The sequence below is a fragment of the Aspergillus alliaceus genome, assembly GCF_009176365.1.
Source record: "Aspergillus alliaceus strain CBS 536.65 unplaced genomic scaffold BDW43scaffold_7, whole genome shotgun sequence".
Taxonomy (NCBI): Eukaryota; Fungi; Ascomycota; class Eurotiomycetes; order Eurotiales; family Aspergillaceae; genus Aspergillus; species Aspergillus alliaceus.
The window spans coordinates 811,278-837,059 of record NW_022474690.1 but is presented as its reverse complement, the minus strand read 5'-3'; the positions used below and the strand labels follow the sequence as shown (position 1 = coordinate 837,059).

General features: G+C 48.2%; 14 protein-coding genes across 14 annotated transcripts; 4 read left to right on the top strand and 10 right to left on the bottom strand.

Moving 5' to 3' along the window:
* Nucleotides 1–1,156: 1,156 nt before the first annotated feature.
* Nucleotides 1,157–3,244, bottom strand: BDW43DRAFT_266662 (uncharacterized protein). Its single transcript, XM_032040892.1, has 2 exons — nt 3,070–3,244; nt 1,157–3,016 (listed from the first exon to the last, which is right to left on the bottom strand). Exons 1-2 carry the CDS (start codon nt 3,072–3,074, stop codon nt 1,324–1,326), a joined length of 1,698 nt encoding a protein of 565 aa, XP_031903841.1. The 5' UTR covers nt 3,075–3,244; the 3' UTR covers nt 1,157–1,323.
* A 343-nt stretch (nt 3,245–3,587) lies between these two features.
* Nucleotides 3,588–4,702, bottom strand: BDW43DRAFT_297996 (lipase family protein; the record flags this gene model as incomplete). The annotated part of the gene is made up of 4 exons (XM_032044487.1): nt 3,588–3,929; nt 3,993–4,326; nt 4,388–4,559; nt 4,627–4,702. The coding sequence occupies 4 exons, from the start codon at nt 4,700–4,702 to the stop codon at nt 3,588–3,590; spliced, it is 924 nt and encodes a 307-aa protein (XP_031903840.1).
* A 424-nt stretch (nt 4,703–5,126) lies between these two features.
* BDW43DRAFT_266657 (uncharacterized protein) lies at nt 5,127–5,855 on the bottom strand. Its single transcript, XM_032040891.1, has 2 exons — nt 5,587–5,855; nt 5,127–5,504 (listed from the first exon to the last, which is right to left on the bottom strand). The coding sequence occupies exons 1-2, from the start codon at nt 5,705–5,707 to the stop codon at nt 5,458–5,460; spliced, it is 168 nt and encodes a 55-aa protein (XP_031903839.1). The 5' UTR covers nt 5,708–5,855; the 3' UTR covers nt 5,127–5,457.
* Nucleotides 5,771–7,033, bottom strand: BDW43DRAFT_323227 (uncharacterized protein; the record flags this gene model as incomplete). The annotated part of the gene is made up of 4 exons (XM_032049712.1): nt 5,771–5,810; nt 5,882–6,072; nt 6,142–6,768; nt 6,839–7,033. The coding sequence occupies 4 exons, from the start codon at nt 7,031–7,033 to the stop codon at nt 5,771–5,773; spliced, it is 1,053 nt and encodes a 350-aa protein (XP_031903838.1).
* Nucleotides 7,034–7,867: 834 nt separating this feature from the next.
* BDW43DRAFT_323226 (uncharacterized protein) lies at nt 7,868–9,213 on the bottom strand (the record flags this gene model as incomplete). Its single annotated transcript, XM_032049711.1, has 4 exons — nt 7,868–8,639; nt 8,700–8,770; nt 8,821–8,964; nt 9,013–9,213. The coding sequence occupies 4 exons, from the start codon at nt 9,211–9,213 to the stop codon at nt 7,868–7,870; spliced, it is 1,188 nt and encodes a 395-aa protein (XP_031903837.1).
* A 572-nt stretch (nt 9,214–9,785) lies between these two features.
* On the bottom strand, nt 9,786–11,692 carry BDW43DRAFT_308011 (alpha-glucosidase; the record flags this gene model as incomplete). Its single annotated transcript, XM_032046377.1, has 3 exons — nt 9,786–10,320; nt 10,389–11,148; nt 11,221–11,692. The coding sequence occupies 3 exons, from the start codon at nt 11,690–11,692 to the stop codon at nt 9,786–9,788; spliced, it is 1,767 nt and encodes a 588-aa protein (XP_031903836.1).
* Nucleotides 11,693–12,480: 788 nt separating this feature from the next.
* Nucleotides 12,481–13,395, bottom strand: BDW43DRAFT_308010 (uncharacterized protein; the record flags this gene model as incomplete). The annotated part of the gene is made up of 1 exon (XM_032046376.1): nt 12,481–13,395. The coding sequence occupies one exon, from the start codon at nt 13,393–13,395 to the stop codon at nt 12,481–12,483; it is 915 nt and encodes a 304-aa protein (XP_031903835.1).
* Nucleotides 13,396–13,774: 379 nt separating this feature from the next.
* On the top strand, nt 13,775–15,525 carry BDW43DRAFT_266653 (uncharacterized protein). Its single transcript, XM_032040890.1, has 4 exons — nt 13,775–13,915; nt 13,982–14,284; nt 14,353–14,776; nt 14,837–15,525. Exons 1-4 carry the CDS (start codon nt 13,894–13,896, stop codon nt 15,501–15,503), a joined length of 1,416 nt encoding a protein of 471 aa, XP_031903834.1. The 5' UTR covers nt 13,775–13,893; the 3' UTR covers nt 15,504–15,525.
* A 500-nt stretch (nt 15,526–16,025) lies between these two features.
* Nucleotides 16,026–16,817, top strand: BDW43DRAFT_323220 (molybdopterin synthase catalytic subunit; the record flags this gene model as incomplete). Its single annotated transcript, XM_032049710.1, has 1 exon — nt 16,026–16,817. The coding sequence occupies exon 1, from the start codon at nt 16,278–16,280 to the stop codon at nt 16,815–16,817; it is 540 nt and encodes a 179-aa protein (XP_031903833.1). The 5' UTR covers nt 16,026–16,277.
* BDW43DRAFT_266651 (SCO family protein) lies at nt 16,800–18,119 on the bottom strand. The gene is made up of 3 exons (XM_032040889.1): nt 17,583–18,119; nt 17,201–17,525; nt 16,800–17,145 (listed from the first exon to the last, which is right to left on the bottom strand). Exons 1-3 carry the CDS (start codon nt 18,048–18,050, stop codon nt 17,024–17,026), a joined length of 915 nt encoding a protein of 304 aa, XP_031903832.1. The 5' UTR covers nt 18,051–18,119; the 3' UTR covers nt 16,800–17,023.
* A 600-nt stretch (nt 18,120–18,719) lies between these two features.
* On the bottom strand, nt 18,720–19,428 carry BDW43DRAFT_266649 (uncharacterized protein). Its single transcript, XM_032040888.1, has 3 exons — nt 19,399–19,428; nt 19,131–19,337; nt 18,720–19,051 (listed from the first exon to the last, which is right to left on the bottom strand). The coding sequence occupies exons 2-3, from the start codon at nt 19,247–19,249 to the stop codon at nt 18,877–18,879; spliced, it is 294 nt and encodes a 97-aa protein (XP_031903831.1). The 5' UTR covers nt 19,250–19,337; nt 19,399–19,428; the 3' UTR covers nt 18,720–18,876.
* A 703-nt stretch (nt 19,429–20,131) lies between these two features.
* BDW43DRAFT_323217 (FAD-binding oxidoreductase) lies at nt 20,132–21,755 on the top strand (the record flags this gene model as incomplete). The annotated part of the gene is made up of 3 exons (XM_032049709.1): nt 20,132–20,269; nt 20,406–21,558; nt 21,643–21,755. The coding sequence occupies 3 exons, from the start codon at nt 20,132–20,134 to the stop codon at nt 21,753–21,755; spliced, it is 1,404 nt and encodes a 467-aa protein (XP_031903830.1).
* Nucleotides 21,756–22,628: 873 nt separating this feature from the next.
* Nucleotides 22,629–23,027, top strand: BDW43DRAFT_308005 (uncharacterized protein; the record flags this gene model as incomplete). The annotated part of the gene is made up of 1 exon (XM_032046375.1): nt 22,629–23,027. The coding sequence occupies one exon, from the start codon at nt 22,629–22,631 to the stop codon at nt 23,025–23,027; it is 399 nt and encodes a 132-aa protein (XP_031903829.1).
* A 1,645-nt stretch (nt 23,028–24,672) lies between these two features.
* BDW43DRAFT_308004 (serine hydrolase-domain-containing protein) lies at nt 24,673–25,389 on the bottom strand (the record flags this gene model as incomplete). The annotated part of the gene is made up of 1 exon (XM_032046374.1): nt 24,673–25,389. One exon carries the CDS (start codon nt 25,387–25,389, stop codon nt 24,673–24,675), a length of 717 nt encoding a protein of 238 aa, XP_031903828.1.
* Between the last annotated feature and the right edge of the window lie 393 nt (nt 25,390–25,782).

The following is a 25,782-nucleotide window of genomic DNA, read 5'->3' as shown; positions in this document are numbered from 1 at the left end:
GTGTGAAATAGCCAATGCCTCCATACTGGTTTCCTCCGAAGCACATACCGAGGACAGCCCCTCTGAGGTCGAACATCACGAGTGACCCTGAGTCACCCCGCTCTTTGACGCTCTTCTTGCTGCTAGATGTGTATATGTAATGGTCATATGTGACTATAAAGCTCCCTTTTCGTTCACAATTTTGGTGGCAATCTTGGCATCGTTCAGCCCATTGCATGTTCCCATTGTTCCCCCGGTCCACCGGTCGAATGGCCCAGCTTGATGTAAGCCTTGTCTAGGCTGCCCAAGCGCGTGCCAAAATCCCGCGAGCTTGCCAGTCTTGTGGAGGTGAAGTTTATCTCTCACATTATTTGGAAACTAGGCTATCTGTTAGTTGATCGCGTCTAGGTCAGAGAACGACTGACTGCAGGGAAGAGTATGTTAATGAAACCCAATAGTACGTACCTCGTTTTCGCCTGGCAGACATTTTTCGCTAAGCCAAACCAGCGCCCAGTTGATAATTGAAAGAGTCACGTTTGGGTCACCACAAAGAACACTGGCCAGTGGGCGCTCAATCAGCCCAGAGGCTACCATCACTGTCCCGAGGACGAAACGCCTTTTGTGAGAAATTCTTTCAGCTCATCATACTCCTCTTTGATGAAACGTAATGAATCTGTTGTTGGATTTGCAGCAAACAGGGCCCCGTGGAATAACGAACTCATATTGCGCTTGAGAGTTATGTACCTTTATAAAGAGGTCATTATCCGTCGTTTCGGTCCCTGAATGCGTGGTGGAACTCATGTTGACTACTTACTTTTCTTTCCTTCGAAGACCTGTTTAGCAAACAGAATATATGGAGGATTGTGTATCCAATATAACCAAACGGTGAGGCTACGCAAAGGAAGAGGACAAGATTTCAGCTATCGAGCGACTCCGTCTATCGTGATGCTTAACTGATCGGAGAATTACCCTCTCAGGTTACAGTTTAGCCATGAAATCTCATCCTTCCCTTCAATCACATTAAAGCGATTCAGCCAGAAGCTCCAGTTGTGGAAATTAAGCACGTCCTATCCCCACTAATACGGGCCGCTAGAGATTACAGAGCGTATTTTACTCTTTCGGGGAAATGTTCAATTCTAGAGTGGGGTTTTGCTAAAAATTAGCCCTGGCTAGACGTGAAGTGGGTCTCAAAATTATGATCTCTGGCTATTTATCACATACCAATAACAGTTATTAATAATTACAGAGGCATAGGATAGTGAGGGGACGGTCGTCTGAACAAATATCTCATACTGAAAAAAAGCCTTTTACGAACAGCTTGTAAGGTACCCTATAAAGCCCGCTCTAAATATTAGCAGAACAACATAACTCTGCTTTCCCAACCGCCGATAATCGACAGTAACATGAGGTAGTAATCGGGACGTCAGCAGAGGCGACAGCAATATCGAGTTGAACCTTAAGAGTGAGAGCTTCCTCGGACTTGCCCAAGCGCATCAAGCACTCGTGCAATCCGTGCAACCCCCAGACATTATTCAGTCTTGCCTTGCGGCGGGGGAATTCCTTAGCGAAACCAAGGTCCTCTCGGAATACTTGCTCTGCCTCTGCAACCCGGTTTTGCTCCAGAAGCAGGCTGCCTAGGGCATGACGCACAGGCTGCATCCACGGCGGAGGGTCGGAGTACGGGAGCGCGTCTTCCAGCTTAATGGCTTTCCGGAGATCGGAGAACGCAGCTTCATAGTTCCCCTTGCGATATTCCAGTTCGCCGTTCAGCATTGCCGCAGCGACTTTGAGCACGTCGGTCTCTTTACACGGGATACTATTCATGCGAGACGGTGGAACCGCCGCACGCGCTGTCTCGAACTCTGCCTGGGCGGCCGTTGCTTCTGGGATGCGACCGAGGGCGCTCAGCGCGATTGCACGCGCATAAAGAATACTTGCGGTGGTTACACTGTAGATTTTGCGATCGGTAGGGAGTTTCAGACGGAGGATCTCCTCCCAGCGTCCGAAGCGCACGAGGACATGAGCATAATTTCCCAAAAAGCTCTCAACCCAGTCTGCGAGCGGGGGAGTGGTGCTTGTTAACACCTTCATATCAATAATCTGATCAAGCTTCTTCGCAGCCGATATGGCTTCTTGCGACCGACCGGAGATTAAAGCCGCATACAACTTCGCACATACATTGTGCACCCGATACGCGACGTATAGGGCCGAACCGCGCTCGCGATTGAAATACAGGTCATCAGCGACGATGGCGTCCTCGTTGGAGTCAACTGCGCGGCGATAGTCGCCCACGGCCATATCGATGTGTGATGGCATATGTAACATATGAGAAGCATCGGGAACCAGGCGACGAAGACGGTCGGCGGCTGGTAATGCCCGCTCGGAGACGGGCGACATTTCCATCAAATGAATGTAGAGATGACATAGGGCAGGATGGTCCCGGCCTTCGGCTCCTCGTGCCAATCCTGATTCAATCACAGCCTGAGCCTTGACGGTATGGTCGCCGGTGGGCTTCCCCGTATCTAAGTCCCAGAGCCTTCGAGGGCTAATGCACATGAGCGCGTCGGCGAATAATGCTGCCACATCTAAGTCGTAGCGATGTGTTTCATATACGGGACGCATCGCTTCCGCATACGCGCGGTCCAGTGGTCTCATACTGGATGGGATATTATCGGATGGAGGGAATCGGGCTCTCAGTGCTTTGATCAAGTCCCGTTCCACGGGAGTGGCATCGCCCGCGAGCAGAGTGGCACGCGCCAATGCATCGTTCGCTTGTTTCACTGTATCCTCAAGGTCGGCTCGGTCATAGAAACTCCACGCCTTGTTGTAGTTGGGACCGATAGCGTAGGCGATACCCCAGTACGCCATCGCACATTTCGGATCACGTTCGGTCGCTCGCACGAAGCAGCGATGTGCTTCCTCGTGGTTGAATGAATAAGCCCATAGAAACCCGCGGGTAAACCAGAGCTGAGCTTCTGCGGAGGCGGTGGTCACCGACCGCCGATGCGGACCGAGGTTATAGTAAGTCAACGATTCCCTACCAGCATGTCAGCTACAACTCATCAGGGAAGGACACCCAAGGAAGCTTACTGCATATTCAATTCCACCGAAGGTGAGTACGCTGGAGAATTATGTTTCAAAGTCCGTTGTGAGTCCGCATATTTATGTGGCGATTGGCTAAAGTCGGGCACCAAGTAGTAATTGAGGGGAAGTTTCCCTGCAGGTCATATTCCTTGAATCACTAGGCTTTCCGATTGGACCACCAGTTGGCCGACCTGGCTGGATCGGATGATTCAAGGTTGTAAGTCTCGCCAACTTGAATATGAGGAGAACAGTGAGGGGAACATGCACATCACGTGTCCTAACATTAATGATGCCTTCACATTCAGGTTCATCTTATTAGTATTATTATAATATAGTCTCTATCTATTTTCCGTATATTTTCCTAAAAATCATCCTAAATAATTAAATTAAATATATATATATATATATATATATATGTGTATACCTATCACTGCCGTGTGACTCCAACCACACAAAGTGGTGTCTCTTCCACTCTCCAGACTATACCATAGACAATATTATATACGTGTACACTGATTCACATCTCAAATCTCAGCACAAACACTCATACTCCCCATATACCACCCATGAGGCTCCATCGTCACCTCCATAGTCCCCAGATTACCAGCCTCATTATTGATACCCTCCACCACCGTGATATCAGCCACCCCCACCGGCACACCATTACCCGAGGTAATCCAATACTCCGGCGAAGTCTGACTATACTCCGGAACCAGAATACCCAGGATTAAGTTTCTGTGCGCCTTATACAGCACCTTGGGTACTTCGTCATTGAGATGCGTGATACGATAATTGGTGCCCGAAGTTTGCTGGGTAATGAACTCGGCAAAGGCCAGGTTCCCCACAGATGGTGCGCCAAAGGTATACTACTTGTTGTCAATTCTTGCGCTGGGTTGAAGCATTTTTACAGACGAAAGAAAGGATCGTACCAGATCGACTACATGTCCTGCATGCCGTAAGGTAACAGCTCCTAGCGTAGCAAGCGCGCCGCCGAGACTGTGCCCTACTAAGACGATCTTGTAGCCCGGGTTCTGCTTGGCCGCCTTCTCGACCTTGGGCTGGAGAGACGCTATCGCCGCATTCGATGCCTCCCAGAAGCCTACGTGGGCTTTGCATCCTGCGCAGGCGGCCGATGCATCAGTATGGAAGAATTGCAGGTCCGTCTGGCCGTTCTCGTCGGACACAGTGCCGCGGAAGACCAGAATGATCTCTTTCTTGGTTTTGTCTAGCGCGAGGTACCCTGTTGTGTCTCCGGGGGAGATCCTACCGTGTCCTGTGTGTTAGCTTTCTGTGGAAAAGAAGGTAATGTGAAGGAAGGACATACCCCCAGAACCCCTCGATGATCTGCGTCTCGTCTTCGCGGACGAGATTACAGAACCCCGAGTCACAGTATACCGCTGACCCAGGAGAAGTCTCATTATGGTTCGCTCGGCAATTCGAGGCAGCAGCGAACTGCGAGAAGCGGTTGAATTCCTCCAGAAGAGGGGGGGAGATATCTATTACGGATCACTTAGCCTTCTGACCAAAATCCCAAACCGAGGTTTGTGCTTTTAATTAAAATACCTCTGCGAACCACGCTAGGAACAACAGCGCCAAGCGTAGGGCAGATAGCCCCAAGCAGCAGTAACAAGGAGAACATAGTGAATGGGCAATGAGGATAAAATGGATATCATGACTGTCTTACCTCTTCACCACCTATGTATTTATAGCTTCAGTAGGCAATATAATTTCTCGTATGAGTAGAGTTCCAGTGTAACTCTAGAAATGATTTTATACGGCTGAGAAGAGGAGAAGAAAAGTAATTTCGCAGCTACTGAGTTATTTTCCCCCCAATAAACGAAAGCGATAATCAGTGCCATTGGCTATGCAGCTGAAATTATGTCTCTGTTTAATTTTGTGGTGCAGGTATAGTTCCAGTCTATCCGTCACGAGGTCATGCAGGAATGAGGGGCCATTAAATTCCTTGCATCGGCTGAAATTGTCACTGCGTCGTGTCATGCGAAATGCCAGGTTTTTTAGGCTGATAATGGTTTATATTATTTCCTTGATATATGGATAGGACCCACTGTTCGGTGCTCTTTGTCAGTTCAGCTGGTCGTCATTGGGATTCATTTTGCCCGGACCTTGCAGATCAAATCAATGTTTTTTTCTCAGCCTTGCATAAACACACTCAACTAGGTAGTTCGAGGTCAAGCCTACGAGCCAGACATTGCATTCTTTCTAGACTCATGACTACCTATCAGATCACGTTCTGAATAAAACAGGATGCTTATATCATTTCCACTGCACGCCCCTGAACCCTGAACTAGTCCCAGGTCATCGCAACAGCCTCAGACCCACCCGCGAATCATCTGTGAATTTGCTAGTGCTGGCTCTGTTATGAAGGGATTGTGGCTAGGCAGCATCCAAAAGGCCTGAGTTACATCTCCGCCATGTCCAAGGTAGGATTAGAGTGTTAGAGTGTATATCAGTCGGATATGCGATACTACTGCAGAAGCGAAGTAAACTAATAGAGAGCTCTAGCTGAGCAGGGCCTAACAAACAAACCAACTAAAAGCAAGTACAAAATAGTCATGAAACCTACAATGCAAACGCCAGAGCAAGAACAGAAAACCAAGAAACACCGCGAACCGACAATCAACATGCCATGTTAAGATATTAAGGCGAGTGTGCATCGTTCTCTATACATTCGTGTCCAGTAGCCGTATTAAGCTTTGCTTTGGTTGCGGAGAATGATATTCATATACCTATCGCGCAGGCGAGTTAGTCTATGTCGGGAAAGATTCAAGGCATCAGGTGTTCGAACAGAGATACTCACATGCTCATCCCCACAAGGGCCATGAAGATACCCAAGATACTCTGTCTCATGATGATATGACGACTAGACGCCCATCCCAGTCCGACTATGATGCATGTCTTCAGCTGTCCGATGACGGTGCTGCTCACCGGCCCGGCCGCGTCGATGATATAGAAACCGGAGAGATTGACCAGACAGGCGAATAGACCGCTCTAGTATGCATGTTAATATTCCATTCCGTGAAATTAGATGTTGGCGAAACTATAAGGGTATGCACCCACCATCAAGATCAAGATCCAAGTCGACCCCGGCACAGACGAGACATTCGGCGGCGTCTCAACCCAAGGAATAGTGCAGAGCAACAAGCCCGCACTCACAGGTGCCTGGTTAAGCAGGAGCTGCATGCTACTCATCTCCAGCTTTTTATGGTAGTGTCCAATCCATACGGTGTAGATTGCGCTTGCACCGACGCCAGAGAATGCGAATACAATGCCCGCAGCCGAGGTGGTGACTTTTCCGTCTGTGGTAGGTAATGAGTCGTAGTATGAGACCAATCCCACGCCGATGCAGAGTAGGGTGAGAGGGATGATCGCCGCACGAGGTACCCTTGCCCCGTAGAGCATGTAGTTCAGTAATGCTGTCACCGGGGTGAGGAGCAACCGGGCGAGTTGGTGGAACATGACGGAGGAGTGTGCCAGGCCCAGGTTCTGGAGGATCACTTGGACACCCATAGCGGCTGCTAGTGGGAGCATATGGACGATTGCTACATTTTTAGGGACGAAGAAGCCGCACCAGGGCCGGGATGCGGCCCATAGTGTTGCGCCTGTGACGAAAAAATGGTATGCGGCGAATGAGAGTTGAGAGTTGCGGAAGGAGGGGTCTGAGAGGATAGCTTTGTTCGTGAAAACCTTTTCCAATTGAGGGCATATGTTAGTAGCGATTTCAATTGCACTTGGGGGTGGTTTGTATCGGGCTTACAATAGCCACGGTTGAAAGTATGTTAATACCCGTCCAGATGATGAAGCCGAGTCCTGGGACTAGCTGCTCTGTGGGCTTCTCGGAGACATAATTGATATCATAGTCGACCTTTTCATCCTGGTGTACTTCAGCTGATTTTATCAATTGGCCCGTCTCAAGGTCTTCCTTTTCTTGGGTTTGTGATGAGTTGACCATATTTAAACTAGACTTCGTGTTAGTGTTCATGCACTCTAGATATGCATGCTTGTTTGACAGGGCTTGGACAAGCATACAGTGAAAATATATTGAAATCTATTGGGGCAGTGGGTTGATCGGCGAGCGAAGTTGCAGCACATACATCCACCACTTCTCGAGAACGCGGGACGTGTTTACCACTTGGTTATGAATGGAGGTTGAATGCTACCCCAAGCCCAACGTTTTGATCCGGGGACAGATTTGCTTCCTGCTTTGCATAAGTCTATTTCCATAGACCATGGGTTGGATGCGGCGCTAACCTTGTGCGTCCGGTATCTTTGCACGAATATGTCGCAGACGGCTTGCTTTGGCGGATTGTAGGAATGAGTTATAGAGATCAGGACCACATATCCGTGTCGAACTGTGATATCGAGGAACTATCAAGAAGACATCACAAATGGAATCTACCATTGCTTTGCAACAGAGCTTCAATAAAAATTTACAGGGTGTACCACTACACAATTCGTTTTTGGTCCGATCCGCATCTTCTCATGGCCCAGCTTGATTCCGCATCCGGAAATGTAGTAGCATTGGTCCACCTACGGAAAGGTACGATGTTACATAGACCAAGCGAAGGGCCATAGAAGAGAGCCTAGACGCAGCGCAGTGCTATTGTTTCTGATGATCTTTCCATGAAACAGAGATTTTGTATGTATGTGCACAATGTCTCAAAAGGGCACTAACCAATGCAACCATTTAAGTACAACATCTCCAACAAAAAACAAGTGCCCAAGTAACCAAGCAAAGCTAACCCCCGAAAATGCTAAATGAGATTTGGATATAGTTTCCAGTATATCAATGAACAAGCAATCCTCTTGGATACTCAATCTCCCCGAGCGTCACCTCAGCTTTCGACCACGGGTCAGGAGACTCCTTCCACTGGGAATAGACCGTCTTCGCCCCTGAAACCAGGCGGTGGATATTGAGCCGTGTGCTGTAGACCATATTGTACGCTTGAGCCTGATGCCACTCAAATTTCCTATCCTCCCACACATCGATATCAGAATCACGCGACACATACCCTTCTGCTCTGAACGTCCCAATCAGGTTAGGAAAAGGCGCATAACAGCGCAATTGGGGGCGATTGCTTCCCGCACACAAGTCGCTCATGGCATTGTCCACCGGCAAATTCAAATAGTTGATTGAAAGTTCAGCCAAGATCCTTCTCGCCCCTTCCAACGTCACTGCGTATCCAAACGTGCAGCAGCCCATATTAGCGCGATAGATGTACCTCGTGGAATCTACTGGCCACTCTGGATGATCGCGTCTCCATTGCACAGAGGGCCCTGCGGGTGATTCCCACGGCCCTCGAATTGTGGTGTTTGGAACCGTTGGATCGTTGGGGATGACATAAAAATCGGTCTCGTTCTGATGGGCCCCTGATGCACAGCCTCCAATCCACAGAATGTCCCAGTTTGTACCGTACGGCGCTTTCTTGGATTCCTTTTGGTTGTTGGTCAAAGTGCGCACACCTCGCGCAAACTCGGCAAGCTGTTGTCTGAGCGATACGTCCCAGTCGGCGTCATCCTCCATGATAAGCGCAGTGGTGTAGCCATTTTCAACGATACTGTTGTTGCATTCATTGTCAATATAGTGACGCTAGCCGAATACCGGAAGTAGTACGTACTCGATAAGCGTATTCATATGAGCGCGCCAACACCCTATGGCGGCGGGCTTGACTCCCGATTCACCCAATCTCTATCATGGCGATCAGTTGACGTCCCTGTAAAAGAATCCAATATACACACCAACGGATAAGCCTTCTCAACAACAGTATCGGGATACACCCCATCTCTCCAATCAATATTGATCCCAAGAAACGAAGCTGCCAGGGTGAGGTAGTCCCGTTTATCAGTACGCTCCTTCATGCCAATGGCATAGATATGTTGAAACTAGACTTAATCAGTATGTGTATTCAAACCATAAACACCCAAGCTTACCCCGAGAGTCTCATTGTTGATGTGATCAAAGGTCGTCTCCTCCGTAAGGTGATGCTGTCCAGCACGTATAACATTCTTAGTGGTCGAGTAGTACACCTCTCGATCGACCAACAGTATACTGAAAATAAAGTAGCTGCAGAGAGCTGCAGCTACCAGCTTGAGAATGGTCTTCGTAGTCCACCGGCTCATCACGATAGCCATTGGTTCAGTAAGTGCGACCTGGTCAGGTCCAATAGGTTAACTGCTAGTGTCAGGAAGGTGGTTTCAACACATGCAAGTGCATATTGCAGTCGGGATGGTTTGCGCTTTGCTGGTGAGGTGGGTTTTCTCGCCACACTGGCGTCGCAGATGGTAGAAATTGCACATTCTTGAAGCTTTAGGGTTTTGCTCTGCGTTTCCGGGAACGTAAGTGACTACTTGAGGATCAAAATACTGTTGAAACCTGGGGTTTGCCATCCCCGGTTGGGTGGTTGCCGAAAATAGCATCCGGTCTGCCGGAAAGGGTTTGGTGTGGTCTGACTGACCAATAGAAGACCATGGCACAAGTCACCGCTTACCTAATTAGGCAACTAATTCACATACTTCCGTTTCCGGATGCTCTATTCCAAGAAAGAGGTCGAGAAGAAAAGGATAATAATAAAATAAGACGATGAATAGAAGACATTGTACGAGGACAGACTGAAATCTATCTATGACTATAATCTAGTTTGTAGAGTCCATAACGCTCGAGACTGAGATGAAGCCTTTAATTCCTTATCCATAGATGGCGGGAATCAAGCTTCAGTGAGTAGGACCACGGCCTCATAGGGGCGAAGAGTCCATTTGGTACCGGAAAATCTCTCTTTGGCATCGCTTACGCTATCATAAGTGTTCAACAACACGTCCTTCACGTCTTTGACACCGTGAGATGAAGAGTCCCACTCCAACATGCATTCAGTCCAGTTGGCCAAAACTAATGCCTTCTGATCCTCATACTGACGGCTGTATGCGAAGATTTCCTGGCTATCCCGATCGACCTGATCGTAGTTTCCGTAAACAAAGATATCTAGGTATTTCTTACGGAGTCCAAGCACCGATGCCCAGTAATGGTAAGTTGAGTTAGGGTCGCTGACTTGGGCCTCGGCGTTGATTCCACGCGCGTAGTTGGGATTAACAGACATCCAGGGCTTGACGTTGGGGCCGGTGAATCCGCCATTCGGAGCGTTCGACCATTGAACTGGCGTGCGGCCGTTGTCGCGGGACTTCTTCTGGTATTCCTCGCGAGCGCTCTTCTGAGCTTCGATATCTGTTGGCCTATACTTGAGTAGTCTGTAGATTATTGATGGTTAGGAGGGTCTCCGGTAAGCGATGCAGGAGAGAAACGATGAAGTGCTTACCTGTGCCAGTGGTTGAGGCAGTCGATATCCTTGTACTCTTCGATATCCCATTCAGGTGGGACGTTGCTCATGCCAATCTCCTGGCCCTGGTATACAAAAGGCGAGCCAGCTTTCAAGGCCAAGATCGTGGCCAGCATCTTAGATGCAACAAGTCTGTCTTCCTCCTTTGCGTTTGTGTAGCGGTCAACCGACCGTGGCTGGTCATGGTTCTCCCAATATAAAGCATTCCAACCGTCATTTTCATACATGACCTTCTGCCAAACCTCAAAGAATGACTTCAGGTCGGTGAGATTCCAGCTCCCAGGCTCGAACTTGTCATATGTGCCATGATCAATATCGACATGCTCAAAGTTGAAGATCATATTAATCTCGTTCCGGTCATATTGTACAGCGCGGAGCACCTCATTCGTATCTTTCACAAAGGGCATCTCACCAACGCTGAATGTGTCATACTCCTTAAGAATCTTACCCAGATCCTGCAGGTATTCGTGCAACCGAGGTCCGTTGGCGTAGTACTTATCCCCCCACTGCCACGGGGTACGTGGATCCTTGATTGGGGCATCCGGGAACCGCTGGTCCTTGCTAATGAAGTTGATCACGTCCATACGGAACCCGTTCGCACCTTTGCCCAGCCAAAAGCGCATAATGTCGTGGACGGCCTTGCGGACCGGCGGATGTTCCCAGTTAAGATCTGGCTGCTCTGTCGCGTACAGGTGAAGATAGTATTCGCCGGTATGTTCGTCCCATTCCCACGCGCTTCCTACCATCATAGTGAGATACAGTTACAATAACGCCAGATATAAACCGAAAAGCCACAAACAGTAAAGCGTACCCTGAAAATGCGACACCCAATTATTGGGCGGCTGACGATTCCCCTGCTCGTCATACTTGGCCGGCTTCCAGATGTACCAATTCCGGTACTCGTTATCCTTCGAGCTGCGCGATTGCTTGAACCACTCGTGCTGATCACTAGTGTGGTTCACGACTAGGTCCATGAGGAGCTTCATGCCCCGTTCATGACACCCCTTGATCAGGTTCTCGACATCTGCGACCGTGCCGTATTCGTCGGCGATATTGTAATAATCCGCGATATCGTATCCCATGTCAACCTGGGGTGACTTATACGAAGGACACAGCCAGACGATGTCAATACCGAGGTTCTTGATATAATCCAACTTGGAAATGATCCCAGGGATATCGCCGATGCCGTCATCGTTGGAGTCTTTGAAGGAAGCTGGCCAGATCTGATAAACGGAGCTCTCCTTCCACCAGGCTCGGTGGATCTGATCGGCGGGCTTCACCATGGTGTCGCTTTATTCAGGTGAGATAGAATTACCCAGAAAGAACTTGGATTTACGGGGGAAGAGCGAGGGTTTAGGTATCTACATGGGTTTGTTGTTGTTGGAGGGGCAGTTGGTCATCGGATAATGTGTACCGCGGGGCAGGGACTTTCCTGCGGAGAAATTATCGGCGAATGTGTTGGTGGCCTATAGTCTTTCACCTTGGACTCCATTTCAACAGGGGGAGCTCTTGGATAGAGGGTCTGATCAAGCTTGTCGGCCAGTGAGACTTGGTAGGAAATTGGTTCCACTTGATGGCTGATCGAATGATGATACGACACGGTGAGCTTTCGGCGGATCCGTTGCCGGTTGTCGATCAATCAGTGGAGGTTCTATTTTAACACACATTTAAGGTGAACGGAGTATAAATTTGCTAAAGATGTCCGGGTGGCTTTAATATAGCTTGAAATAAAGTACGTGTTAGACTAAATTTACAGTATGGAAAGGTCTAGGAGGAATCACGCCCAAAGCAATAAGGACTTCCAGAATACAGAAAGGGATACCTCTCCGATAGAAGAAGCGAAAAATCATGAAAGCAATCCCAATCTGGCAGAGCAGTCCACTATCGAGCGAAAACCAATCAAGATCTCTTCATGGAATCAAGAATACCTTGAACATCAGCGAATTTCAACTCGGCCATAGTCTCATCCCATAGTCTTTCAATTACTTGCTTCCCCTCGGGCGTGTATAGGAAAGTCGCGAATCTGATAGAGCATGCTGTAGCAAGTATAAACCAATAAGGACCGGAAAACTTACGGCTTAATCTGCCAGTCCATAACAAAGCATCCGTGGGACTCTTTACCCTTCACCACTGTAGCATCCACATACGTGGAAGCTCCATCCTTGATCGTCCTAGCAGTGGACGCCTTCGCAATAGAAAAGACCACCGATAGAGGGCCAGACGCTTCACGCTGGAGTTCAGTGCCCTTGGTAAAGCCTGGGTCCACCACATTCACCACGACATCATCCGCGGATACGTAGTCGACGAGCTTCCACATGAACATGTGACCGAGGAATTTAGATGCGCTGTATTGTTCCCGCCAGTTGAAATTTTTCGGGTCATCATAGGATGGAAGGAGGGGCGAGTACTTTCTGTGTGGAAACCCAGCATTGAGGGCGAGTCCGGAACTAACAATACTGAGTCGACCGGGTATTACGTCCAGAGATTTGCTTTTGAGCACAGGAAGCAGAAGAATACAGAGCAACACAGTTGAGAGGTAGTTGACTTGGATGATCTCTTCATGACCTGTGCTCTTAACCACACTGAAGTTCAAATTTCCCAGTCCAGCGTTCAAAATGACGATATCTAGACGAGGCAAGTGATTTTCTGCGCGACGAACGAAAGCCTGGACAGAATCGTACGAGCTCATGTCCAGTTGCCAGACCACGATTGTGGCCATGGGATACTGCTTACGAAGGGTATCCGCTGCAGTCTCCCCCTTTGTGACTGAGCGAACTGCGATGATCAGGTGGGACAGGTTATATGAGAGGAGTTGGCGAGAGCTTTCCAGACCGAGGCCGGTATTGGCCCCCGTCACGATGGCCACTTTATCAATGAGATTGGTCTGCGGCGAGGGATATTGGGGCTTAGAGCAAATATGGGAGTTGAAGTAAAGTCTGGGGAAATAAGCTGAAGTAAAGGGGGGCAAGTCTCTTGAGGTAGACATCGTGGAACTGTATCAAGTCACTGTCGTAACACTAAGAATTAGAGGGGTGTTCGTAGTTTTCGTTGTGGTCCTGCTAGCTTGTAGATGCTTGATATAATGAGGCACAACATTACAGCCATCTTATTGCCTTTATATGTTCTCCCTCTAGGCCCATTCCACGGAATTAGCAGGTCTGAAGGTGAAGTAAATCCACCAATCTATATTGTTTGCCTAAAAGAGTTAGTGAAGGTCAAGACACTGGACCGGCCAATCGCAGCCTACATAAGAAGCTATACCAGAATAGGAAAACAATCATGCAGCCAATCAACGTTGCAGAAAGCTGCTAGGTGATCAACGTCAGCCCCGAGAACTACGTCTTAACTATTTGATCGTCAACAGATTTCTGCCCTTTTCTCACTGTATCCTAATAAGGTAAACAATATTGAAGGTAAAAGCTACACAGTAGGCCGTTGCATATGAGCTTGGGTCATTTTACTCTCTTTTAGCTTACTAGGCAAGATGGTGTTGAAGGGTGGCTCAGGTAAGTCCGTCCGTTTAGTCATGGTATTGTTTTCTAAATCGGGACTTTATCTCATTAAGCTGCTAGTAAGTCTACCGATCATCATATCGACAGACTCAACAAAGCCAAACCCAGACACACGCAAGTTTATCAGAAGCCATGTCATGCTGGGCAAGAACCGGGGGAGGTTCCGACGCTCGGGGCCTGAGGAACTAACGGATTTCGAACGCGACAAGTGTCGGAATGAAAGAAATAGAGCTTTACAGAAGCGGTCTACTCGATTAGTTGAGAAGCCACATCCTATTATCCCAAAAAGGGTTGGCTCAGATGCATCTCTGCTACAATTTGCTGACTCGATCGAGCCGTTGTTGGCTGCGAATATCCTGAGATGTAAGTTCATTACGCCGATCTTGTTCAATAAAGGCCTGCTCAACGTATACTTACCGAGAACCATACAGTTGGGACGATGTCCAAGAAGGTTCTATTCGCTCTAGAGAGGTGCATTGACTTCAATAAGAAAGAGCAGTGGCATGATCTGTTGATAGTGGACCCCGTCTATCTTCATGCCATGGCATTTATAACTCAGTACTTCTTTGACGGACTCACCAGTCAACAACTCACAAACAGTACGAACAGGCCAACATCACCTCACTTTGTAAAGACACTCCAACTTCTTCGTGTGAGACTATCACTTCCAGATGAACAAGTGAAGCCGTCGATTGCCACCATAATGGTGGTTTTATTCTTAGCAATACATGCCCATATTACCGGAAATATTGAATTCGCTAGACATCATCTAAATGGTCTCTATAAACTAGTGAACTTACGAGGTGGCGTCACTAAATTCACTGACGATGTCAAACTGAGAACCGAAATCTACCGGTATGCGACTCGCCCACTACTACGTGGCCATATGACTAAAGTGCTTCTATTGAAATCTAGGTGCGACCTGTCAGTTGCAGTGCGATGTTGCACATCACCGCTGTTCTTTGACGCCCTACTAGTGGACATGATCCCTTATCCGCTAATCATAGACTCGGCGCGATTCCTTGAAGACACAGACGCCACTCTAGCTAGAACTTGGGATACCATGAAGGGCTTTTGTCTCCTTGTCAACACCGCCACCGCAACGCAACAAAGGCTTCCCATAGAGATACTCTCGGAGACAATGACCTTGGTCATGTACCGCCTCCTCCTGATGGAGTTTGAACCAGGTTCCATTGCTGAAGCTATCCGCCTTGGCCTTCTAGCCTTTTCTTCCCACGTCTTCTTGCAGTGGCAGGGCGTCCAATGGTCTTATGATCAGCTATCTATTATTTACAAAAACTGTCTGTTGTCCTTGAAGTCTTTGAATGGTATTTCGTCTCATATTATGCTCTGGCTGTTGATGGTTGGTGAAATCTCAGTTTTCCGTCAATGCGACGATCAGTGGTTGAAGCGTTGGTTACGAGCTAATATCCAACTGTGCAATATAAACTCATGGTCAGAGATGCGGGATATTATGGAGTCATTTATGTGGGTCGATGTGTTATATGATCAGGCTGGGAAGGATGTCTTCGAGTCAACATTGTCACCACTGTCCCCGGAGGTGTATCATACTGATCTATGAACCAATATTATTACTGGAACTCCCCGACGAACGTTCAAGTCATTCATGAAAGGGCCTCGGTGCAAAGCTTCGTGCCAGAGTAGATTTCAAAGTATTCAAGCAAGGCAGTAACTACGCTATCCTGATGGCAGCTATCTACTATATTTAGTCAGTCGCAGAGTTTTAGCTCTTCTCCCTTGCAATAGTCGTAAAAACAAAACGGGTGAAAATTCAAAAGTCGTGTAGTCATTTCGCTATACCCTTGAGCAGGTATAGATCAAGCAAAGGATACTTCACGTTTTCTTTTATCCTGTCTGTTTTGACAACATTGTTCTATATCTCAGAAGTGTATTCTCTCCATTATTTTTAAAAGCTACCAATGACCCTCGAGGGAACTCAAAATAACAGCGAAGTTGAACCTTTAGTTACGAAACGACATGAGCAATAAATAGAGTCTGATATATATTTATCTCGATAGGTGATCCCACTTTACCCCACAGTCCTGATAAGACCCCTCCTGCCTCAGGCATACCACATATTTATGCAATCCCTCACCTCCACAGCTTAAGAGTCACGCCCCAATAAACAACACCAACGACCAAAGAACGCCCTCGAACGACATCTCACACAAGCGACACCTCGATCACCTCACAAACTCAACCACTCAGATCCCAAACCCACCTCTATGACGTAACCAACCCAACAACACAAGGCATCAAATCCTCCGATATCATCCCTACGTCCAAACACGACCAAAAACACCAACAACCTCCTGGATACCCCCTTCTCCTCAAAATGACCACCCCAAAAGACCATGACAACGAAAACCCAACACCCCCTCACCTAGACCCAACAACCTACCCCCGCCACCTAACCGACTCCACCTTAAACATCTACCTCGAACTCACCTACACCCCGCTAAACCCCCAATCTGCACTCGACAAAATCTCCTCCCCGGCCGCCGGCGCAAACGTACTCTTCCTCGGCACAACGAGAAACACCTTCGGGGATCGCCCCGTGTCCCAACTGAGCTACACGGCGTATCCACCGCTGACGCTCAAGACCCTGAGCGGGATTGCACGGGATGCAGTCGCGAAGCATGGATTGACGGGGATTGTGATTGCGCATCGGTTGGGGGTTGTGCCGATCCAGGAGGCGAGTATTGTTATTGCGGTTAGTTCGGGGCATCGGGGGGCGGCGTGGAGGGCGGGCGAGGAGGTATTGGAGGTTTGTAAAGAGAAGGCGGAGATCTGGAAAAGGGAGGAGTTTGTGGATGGGGGGATGGAGTGGAGGGAGAATAGGGAGAGGGATGCGGAGGGGAGGGTGGTTTCTTGATGTTTAATATAATACTATGTTTTTGGTTCTGCTGAATTTATACGTATGGTGAATGGTGAGCAGAAGAGGGTCGTGGATTGATTGTGCTGCTTGTTTTTTCTAGATGATATATACATTCACGGTTTTACGGATTGTTATATATAATGCTACACGCATCTGAGTAGGGTATTTCTATTGTACATAAAATTCCTCGCTAGACATACACTCTAGTCTTTCTTCAGGGGCTTGCCTTCACGCTTCCAGTCGTTGATGTGTTCCATGATGACTCTGGTGGCTGATTCGGGGGTGTCCTGTCGGCCGATGCATTCGACGAAGTCGCCGTCGGGGTCTGGGCCACGTAGTTAGCAATTGGGCTCATGGATTGTATAGACGGTACCACTCACCCATCAGGTAGAAGTAAATGCTGTGATCAACCAGGTAGTCATCGCCGGGGTTCACATTCTGCGGCGTGCTGAAATAGACCCGGTACTGCTTGCACATGTGCTTCACCTGCTCGTATGTGCCTGTCAAGCCCACAATATCCTTATGGAACTCCTGGAGATACGACCGGAGCACCTCGGGAGTATCGCGAACGGGATCACAAGTAACAAACACAGGCAGGAAGACGTTCTCGCCCTTGGTTGCCTCCTTCACATTGTCAATGATCTCGGCCATCTTATCCAACTCGTCCGGGCAGATATCAGGGCAGTGCGTGAAACCGAAGTATACCTAACAACGTCACAGTTAGCACCCATATGGTTGCCCGGGAGCAATTGAAGTACTTACAAAGCTGTACTTCCCCTTCAGATTCTCTTCGGTATACTGGTTGCCGTTCAAATCCTTCAACACAAACGGCCCTCCGACCTTCGGCCGGCCCACTCCTTTGCTCATCTCCGCGACGCGCTTCCGTGCCAACCGCTCCTTTTCCACGCGGAAATAGATGATCATGGCTCCTCCGGTGATAACGAACAGCAGGGCCGATTTCCATGAAAACGGACCTGTGGAGTTCCGGGCCTTCAGCTGGCCCATTGTGCGTGCCCGAGCGCGGAGGGTAGTCGTACTGAAGGAGCGCTGGGAGGAAAGGCTATTGTGTCGGAGGACCTGGAGATGTGCGGGCTGGGCTGTCTTCGTTCGGAGAGAAAGGAAGACATTTTGCGATGGGATTGTTCGGAGGGCGCTGCGTTCGAAGAATGGGAGGGAAGAGCGCGACACCCGTCCAGCCATTTGGACGAGAGGTCTCATTGACGACGTCATTGCCGGCGGGGAGGGGGGTGCTTAGGATATAACAGGGCTGGTTTCTGGAAGGACGAGAGAATACCGAAGATCGTGAAGCGGTGATGGTTCGAGATCTCCGCCTGTTGATCCGTTGTCCCGTTGGGGACTAGTGTTAATGCCTCAGGTGTCGAACTGCACTCACTCACGTGTGAATTGAAGCCTGAGGCAGAAATTGGTATCCATCTTTCCTTGTCTGTTCAACGTCACCTCTCATCATGCTTACCAATAGTCCTCACGCCAATGACATATGTGAAGTTGATACTAAAGGCCAAAGGGCTAGATTTATGCCTCAAATATAATCATCCAAATACCAATCAGTGATGATCCCTATGATCCGAAATTATCTATTTCCAATAACGGACTCTCACGCTACGGGGTACAGATCATCCGAATCTGCCAATTCAGACGGATGGGTTTTAAATTCGCCTTTCTAAGCGTTTCCTTCATGGGTTGAGAGCTTCTCTGATGGTCGCCATGACCGTAACATTGATCAATGACTGCCAATAGTTGACCCGCAGCTTTCCGAGAGTTACCATGGCTTCATCATCGTCATGGCGACGTTAGGATTGCACCGTCTTACTGAGGCCTTCGCCACCCCCACAGTTCCAGTCATGTACAAATTCATTACAATTGATTGTATTGGCATATGGAACTCTTAGTGTCAAAGTCCACTCCCAGTAAAACCCACGAGTGCCGCGCAACTCCACGCTTATAAAATATGCAATAAGACAACCACTGGGTGTTCACGTTAGGTAATAGGATGCTAAAGAAACAAAGAAACCGACCTTCAGAATCCAAGGTAGCCCTACACTGCATCCTCCGGATCCATATCGAGCTCTTCAAAGAAGGGCTTTTTACATATCGGGCATTGGTTATGGTAGCCCAAGAACCAATTTTCCAGACACTGTCGATGAAATACGTGGCGACATTGAAGGGTGTGGATAGGGTCCTTTTTGCGGACCTTTTCAAGACAGATAGAACTAGTTCGACATATCAGTATTGGACAGGCGAATCGTAGAGTAGGAACAACAGCATAGTATGCAGTATACAGAACCGTACCAGGTGAATATATGATCCGACTGTTTCAAGGGGGATCGTATCGTCTGGATCGACAACCACCAGCTTTTGAATGGCTTAGTTGGGGCGACTCTTTCTAGACAGCTCAGTCTTCTTTCCATGTTTTCCTGTGGCGACACATCTGCGGAGGGATCTGATGTACTAAACGCTAGACTCGAATATGCGAGACAGTAGGATCTTAAGAGTAGCCTGCTTGGCCCTCAAGGTCAGATTTTCAGCTTTCTAAAGCAAGGAATGAAAACTTTCTTACCAAATAGCCGTCACGACGTATACGCTTAAACAGACTACCAGCAATATTTGAAAGGCTAACGAGTCATTGCTCGTATTTGTATCTTCGGTCCCAGCAGGCGACTCCATCTTCCAATAAGGTATGCTCAACGTGGGACTTGAAGAGCGTGCAGCTCTTAGTGGTGTTGAATACCTGATTATTAAAAGGTATTGTGTCAAAGGAATAAGCTACTTTATAAAGGATTATCGGCTCACATCCCTAATGCCGTGTCATTGGAAAGGTGAGCCTTTCTCAACCAAGGAAACGACCTGTCAGCCCTCTCCGCCCCCAGACGGAGGAATTCTGTACCAATTCCGTCAAGCCGTGTATAATCTCGGATGATATTCTGTGTTACATGATTGAGGACAGAAAAAGAAACCATGCGAACAGATAATTTTGTGCAATACTCTGTATGGGATGTGTGCCGTCCTGAGCCGAAAGTGCCGTCACCAACCAGGGGTTGAAGTCCAAATTTCGGACGAATGCGCACCATAAATCAATTATTCCTAGGTACATATGTCCCAGGGAATTGAGACAATCATATGATATCTGTCACATGATACTCTGCAAAAAAGGCATTTTTTGTACAATATGTGTAAGTACTATGTCACTAGCCGTACATTGCTCTACGTAAATGCTGGTTAGGCAACTACCATAGCAGATTACTGCACGGCAAATAGCTTCGTGAGTCAATTGACATGTTCTGATCTTCAATATGCCATTCTTATCGTACGCTCATGTGCTTGAGCTCCAGCAAGAGCTAGAAGGCACTCGGGCCCGAGTGATATGTGCCGGCTCAGACGAATACGCCGAGAGCATCCAGCGATGGAGTGATACCTGTGAGAAGGAAGCTGTGTGTATACCTTTTCTTCCTAGATCGCAAGATACCATGAAAAACAAACCGTGCATTGCACAACGCCTAGCCTTTCAGCGAAATGCTACTTCTACATATTTCTGACTCGCAGATCGCATGGTTAATAGTACCACAGGGAGCAGTAGTCAAAGTCACCTGCACGTCGGAAGTCTCTGAGGTGATTAATTTCGCACGAAAGCATCGCATTGCCTTCGTTGTAGAGGCGGGGGGACATTCCACTACCGGATCCTCTTCAACCCACGGCGGCATTGTGATTAGCCTCGCTGAGATGCGAAAAGTCCTCACCGACCCCGCCTCGAAGACCGTTTGTGTACAAGGCGGCGCCACCTGGCAAGATGTCAACAGTTCGACAGCGCCGTACGGATTAGTCGTTGTAGGTTCGACGTCCAGCCATACCGGGGTGGGTGGATCAACACTGGGTGGGGGATGCGGATGGTTGACGGGGCGCTACGGACTGATCATCGACAGTTTACTTAGTGTCAAGATGGTGCTAGCGGATGGGTCCATCGTTGAAGCATCGGAAACTTCTTCCCCGGACCTGTTCTGGGCAGCCAGGGGTGCGGGACAAGCGTTTGGCGTGGTGACTGAGCTTGTCTTTCGCGCGTATGATCTGAAACACAAGGTTTTTGGAGGGGCCCTTTACTTCGCACTGGATAAGTTACCCACGATAGTGGATTTCGCAAACGAATTCCATCGTCGCAAGGACGAGAATAGCGGCTTTATGTTTGGATTTACGGCGCCTCCTTTCATGACAGGGACTGCTGTGCTGGCTGTTCTCTTCTACAACGGTACCCGAGAAGAGGCAGAAGCCTTTTTTGAACCTCTGCTATCCGTGGATCGGGTCATGGGCCAGACCGATATGATGTCTTATACAAAAATCAACGCTGTGGCTAACGTAGAGCCTTCTCCCAAGGGTCGCAAAAGCATTAACGGCACCAACGTTACCCTACCGCTTGACATCGATTTTGTGCATGATGTATGCAATCAGTTCGACAGGGTGATGAGGAGCTATAGGAGGGTAGGGGATAGTGTGCTGATGTTCGAGCTGCTACCATATTCTCACATTATCGAAGTCCCATCTGACGCTACGGCTTGCGCTAATCGAGGTCGTTATTACAATGTCGGGTCGATCTTCTGTTGGCAGGATCCCGAGATTGATCATAAAATGCAGACCGAGCAACAAGCTATTATTTCGAGAATCGAACAGTTCGGGTTCGGGTCTCGGAGTGAAGGCGAGAAGCGGGTAGTCGCATATGCGAACTATGCTGGTAAGTACCAGTGTTCTACGGGATAATCTGTTCATAATTTTGTGTGTCTTTGGAGAAATGGCCTCAATAGCTGATGGTCGATAGGGCATAAAAGTGCGGCATGTCTATTTGGTGATAACTTGGAGCGATTGCAACAGTTGAAGAAAATCTATGACCCTAACAATGTGTTCCGAAAATGGCACGACCTTCTTCATTAGAAGACTGGATCACACATTGTATAGAAAGTTCTTTGAAGATGAATCCTGATTAGTAATTTAACTTGTGGCCCACTAATAAATCCTAGAATCGAGAGGAAGAGCCCTGCTGGTAGTAGTTAGATAGCAGCAATTAACCCCGATGACCAAGTCGGGAAGAAGAAGAATGGTTCAAACCTCTGGTTCGGTAGAAACAACCGCCAATTAACAACGGATCCTACAAGGATTTTTCGACGGTGTCTATATGATTGGATTGCTTGGATTGCACTCCGGGGAATTAACTTCAATCCTTGGGCCCCAGAATCTGGCTGTCAGAAACCCTATTGAGGGTCTGGAAGTGATTTCCTTCAACAGAGAAGTTTACACCCCGATCATAAAGTTGCTTCTCCACCTGGTTGCTGATACCCGTTTGAGAATGTACCTATGCTGACGTTTCACCATGCAGAAGGTCAAAAAGAAAGGTACGGATCATTATTGGATGGTATCTGACACCACCGAGGAGTAAGCATCAACGCTGTCTGCTTCCTGTCCCCAAGTGGTATAGACGAAATATCCTTCCCTGTTGTCCCGTGGAACAGAGATATGACACCTACATCCTGGCTCTCGGCTACACACTCCAAGCATTCCCATTCAGCCGGGAGGTGTAGCGGTTGGGATTGTTGTATCTTACTGAACCGCCACCGTGGCGTATATGAGCTTGACACTTTTACCTGGGCTGATAGTTACTATTTAAATTCATCTAATATCCTCCGTATACTGTCGCAGTCTAAACAACCCCCCAGTTGAGATTCGGTATACCACCCAAGCCTCTAACCTCTGAATCTCCTAAACCGCTGCTTAATACCTCAAAAGGCATACCTATTCAAACCCCCAATAATGTCTTCTCTTTTCGAGATTCCACGGGGTCGCTACCTTGAAATCCCGGGGAGCACGACCTACGCGAGTAATTCCCGCTCCAAATTCATGCACGACCTGGAATCCACTCCCAGCTCCCCGCCTGAGAAAGCGCTTCCAGTATCACTGGCACACTATGATAATTCATTCATCCTTCCTCCGGCAATCCATTTTGACTCGATCCACAAGTCCACTCGAGAAACCCCATCGGGCCATTCGAGTCGCAGCTCGCCCTGGAAATCACCAAGCCTCTCTGCGAATACCTATGAATGGGGCAGCAATAAGGATCTGGATAAGGACGCACTTAGCTCCCTACAGGAATACTGTAGCTCGTTTGATCAAGTCAGGCTTTTGAAGCGTGGGTTACAAAGACTAGTGTGATTTTTAGATGGGCTTTGGGTCTTGGTTTGGCGTTGGGGAGCTGGGAGTTTGTGATTAGCCAGGATATATATTTCTAGCCGGCACGAGTGAATCAGCGAGAGTGATACCATATCTTAATGATACAATTATTTATTATCTATTGTTCACACTTTCCTATCCCCCTAAAACAATCTGTATGCTCATCCTATTACAGGTAGTTTCATAAGCTCACCCACTCTCCTATAGTTCCTGTTCATTCACGCATTGCAGTCGCAATAATGTTTAAATCTACGCAGACACGTCTTCAGATCGCGAAGACAACACGACCCCCTCATTTTCATCTTCAAATCGCTCGACGGCGCAGACTTTGTGTAAAGATATTCCTGGGGAACGGGAGGGTCTAGGCAAATCTAGACCGTAGCATATCCCAAATAAACTTGCCTTCTAGGCCCCCCGTAACCGACGGACCGTTGACCTGTGAACCATAGTTTGACTGGTAATGTGACCTCTACCATGCGAAAAATTAGATTGCTCTGTCTGTTTCCGGCACAAGCTGTAGAATATTCATTTTACTTGGGTGTATTTTCCGGTCAGCGCGGATGTAACTTCACCGTCATGGTAAAGCTTTTTTGCCGGATGTTTCGGTTCCCTTGCTTCCCCATCTTGACTCTCAACCCTGCTGGTTAAGACTTTGCTCAGAGATTAGAAAAGCATGAGGCTGACATCCCATGTTGGGTTTGGGTGTAAGGGAGAGTTCGTATCAGTTCCTGGTAGTTACGTAGCAGAGAGGGATAAACAGTTCTAAGAGGGGGTTTTGTAGGGGTTGGGGCCGAATTAGATTAGAATCGTCGGTGGTGATGGTGGTTGGACACCCCCGTCTTCATTTTTAGATGTTTTAACTATTAGTACTTACTCCTCTAGCAGGATATATCCTTACCTCAACTTTAACACTAGGTTTTACGTTCAAGAATATATTCACGTAAAAAAGTCTACCAGTGGTTTGAGTATGGTCGATCGCTGAAGGGCTAGTGTGACCTGTAGAAACCCTATGTTGGACTCGACCGCTCCCTTGCCTTTATTGGACCCAGTGCCTTGCGTTGCGTCGTAATCGGAAGAATTCAGGTTCACGAAACTCAAACTAAAAGGTATAGCTTATGTTTACCTTCCTTGGAACGAAATTTAATCGATTGCCGAGTAGAACCTTCATGTCTCTTTGTTGCGGTACATTGGTTCATAGATAGAACTCCAGGGATTGATGTGGCAGGAAGATCTTTCTAGGGAAATATAGGTAGGGATACGAAGGAATGGAGCGGGGAGCGCGGCCCACGAAAAGAACTAGAATTCCGTGTTTCATAATCCAGTTTTGTTGATGAGCCCTCTCTATCTTGCTGTTTATTGACATGGATCGCGTTGTTCGCGAAAGGTACACATCCCCTCCAAGAATGTGGATCCAGAGGAATGTCCTTTTTTTCGTGTTTGGCGAAGCCCTTCCTATACCATTGAGGAGTACAGAGTATCTAGTAATGTCCGACCTCGACATGGTTGCAACATGCCTCTATCAAGCATCGAACCTCCCTCCCGCCGAATATACAAAACACATCGCGAATGAAGATATAGAAACCAACTCCATAAAACCACGTAGCAATTCCTAAGAAAAGCACACCCATCATTGCTCCCCAAGACTAATCCTAATCATCTCCCGAATAACATCTCCCAACTCCCTCAACGTCCTCTGATTCCTCGGAATAATATGCCCACCCCCATGATCAAAAAACTCTGCCGTCTCCCCATCACAAATATCATACAACACCTTCGCCCCCTCCAAAAACACATCTTCCCCCCCAATAACATGACACGTCGGCACAGGAATATATCGTCCCTCCTCTTCTTCATCTCCCTCCCCCTCCTCCGTAGGAGCAATGCACTCCCCAGACCGCACATCAATAGCCGGCCATCCCGCTATAAAAACTGCACACTTAATCCTCACCGCCCTTCCCTCCTCTCTAAACCTTCGCTGCTCCTCAACCATCACCGAGGCCGCAATTGCTGCCCCCTCGGAGTACCCGATCAGCCCCTGGATCTTGTCATTCTGGTCGATTTCCGCGATGATGGAGTTCACGGCGTCCCGGGAGGTGGAGACCGCCAGGTCGTCTTTTGTGCCGCTTTCTAGGTAGTGGATTGCTTGTTCGCGGGTGCGGATTTTGGGCAGGCTGCGGAGTGTGCTCATGAAGTCGGAGCGGACTTGAATGAAGCGGTAGTTGGGGGGTGGGCCGAAGTAGCTGGTGAATTCGGGGGGTGGGTGCGTGAGGATGCTGCCTTGGGTGAAATGGAATTTTGCGGTGTTGGTGCGTTGGAGTTCGGTTATTAAGGGGTCGAGTTGCATTTTGAAGGTCTAGGATGATTTAGATTAGGATGAGCTGGTTAGGATATAATTGTCGGTATCGGGGGGTTGGGGAGGAGGGCTTACGGCTTTGTTGCCGAATGAGCCTGGGAGGCAGAGAAATTCCATTATGGGTGTTGTTAGTGTGGGTTAGAAGGGTTCAAACGAGGATATCCATTCCATCGAGGTAAGTGTTTAGTATAGAGAGAGATAGGGAGCGGGTTGGGGGTGGTGGTGGTGGCTGGATTAGGGATGTATATTGGTTGGATCGCTACACTGTATGTAGGCTATATTCATATATTGCGGTGTACTATCAAGGTTTTAGATAATATAGAAGCGGCGAAAAGCATCGCATCAGTCCGTGCGCTGCAGGCTCGTGATTGAGAGCTTGTTTAT

Excerpts from the sequence above, each read along its gene's own strand:
- BDW43DRAFT_266653 (XM_032040890.1), top strand. The coding sequence starts at position 13,894 with ATGGTGTTGAAGGGTGGCTCAG. Across the intron at positions 13,916-13,981 it reads GGTGTTGAAGGGTGGCTCAG|TAAGTCTACCGATCATCATA; the intron begins GTAAGTCCGTCC and ends TTAAGCTGCTAG. Across the intron at positions 14,777-14,836 it reads CTGAGAACCGAAATCTACCG|GTGCGACCTGTCAGTTGCAG; the intron begins GTATGCGACTCG and ends ATTGAAATCTAG.
- BDW43DRAFT_266651 (XM_032040889.1), bottom strand. The coding sequence starts at position 18,050 with ATGACGTCGTCAATGAGACCTCTCGTCCAAATGGCTGGACGGGTGTCG. Across the intron at positions 17,526-17,582 it reads TGAAGGGGAAGTACAGCTTT|GTATACTTCGGTTTCACGCA; the intron begins GTAAGTACTTCA and ends TGACGTTGTTAG. Across the intron at positions 17,146-17,200 it reads CATTTACTTCTACCTGATGG|ACCCCGACGGCGACTTCGTC; the intron begins GTGAGTGGTACC and ends TACGTGGCCCAG.
- BDW43DRAFT_266649 (XM_032040888.1), bottom strand. The coding sequence starts at position 19,249 with ATGGAAAGAAGACTGAGCTGTCTAGAAAGAGTCGCCCCAACTAAGCCA. Across the intron at positions 19,052-19,130 it reads TCGGATCATATATTCACCTG|TTCTATCTGTCTTGAAAAGG; the intron begins GTACGGTTCTGT and ends ATGTCGAACTAG.
- BDW43DRAFT_266657 (XM_032040891.1), bottom strand. The coding sequence starts at position 5,707 with ATGTTGATTGTCGGTTCGCGGTGTTTCTTGGTTTTCTGTTCTTGCTCT. Across the intron at positions 5,505-5,586 it reads GTTTGTTAGGCCCTGCTCAG|CTTGGACATGGCGGAGATGT; the intron begins CTAGAGCTCTCT and ends CTCTAATCCTAC.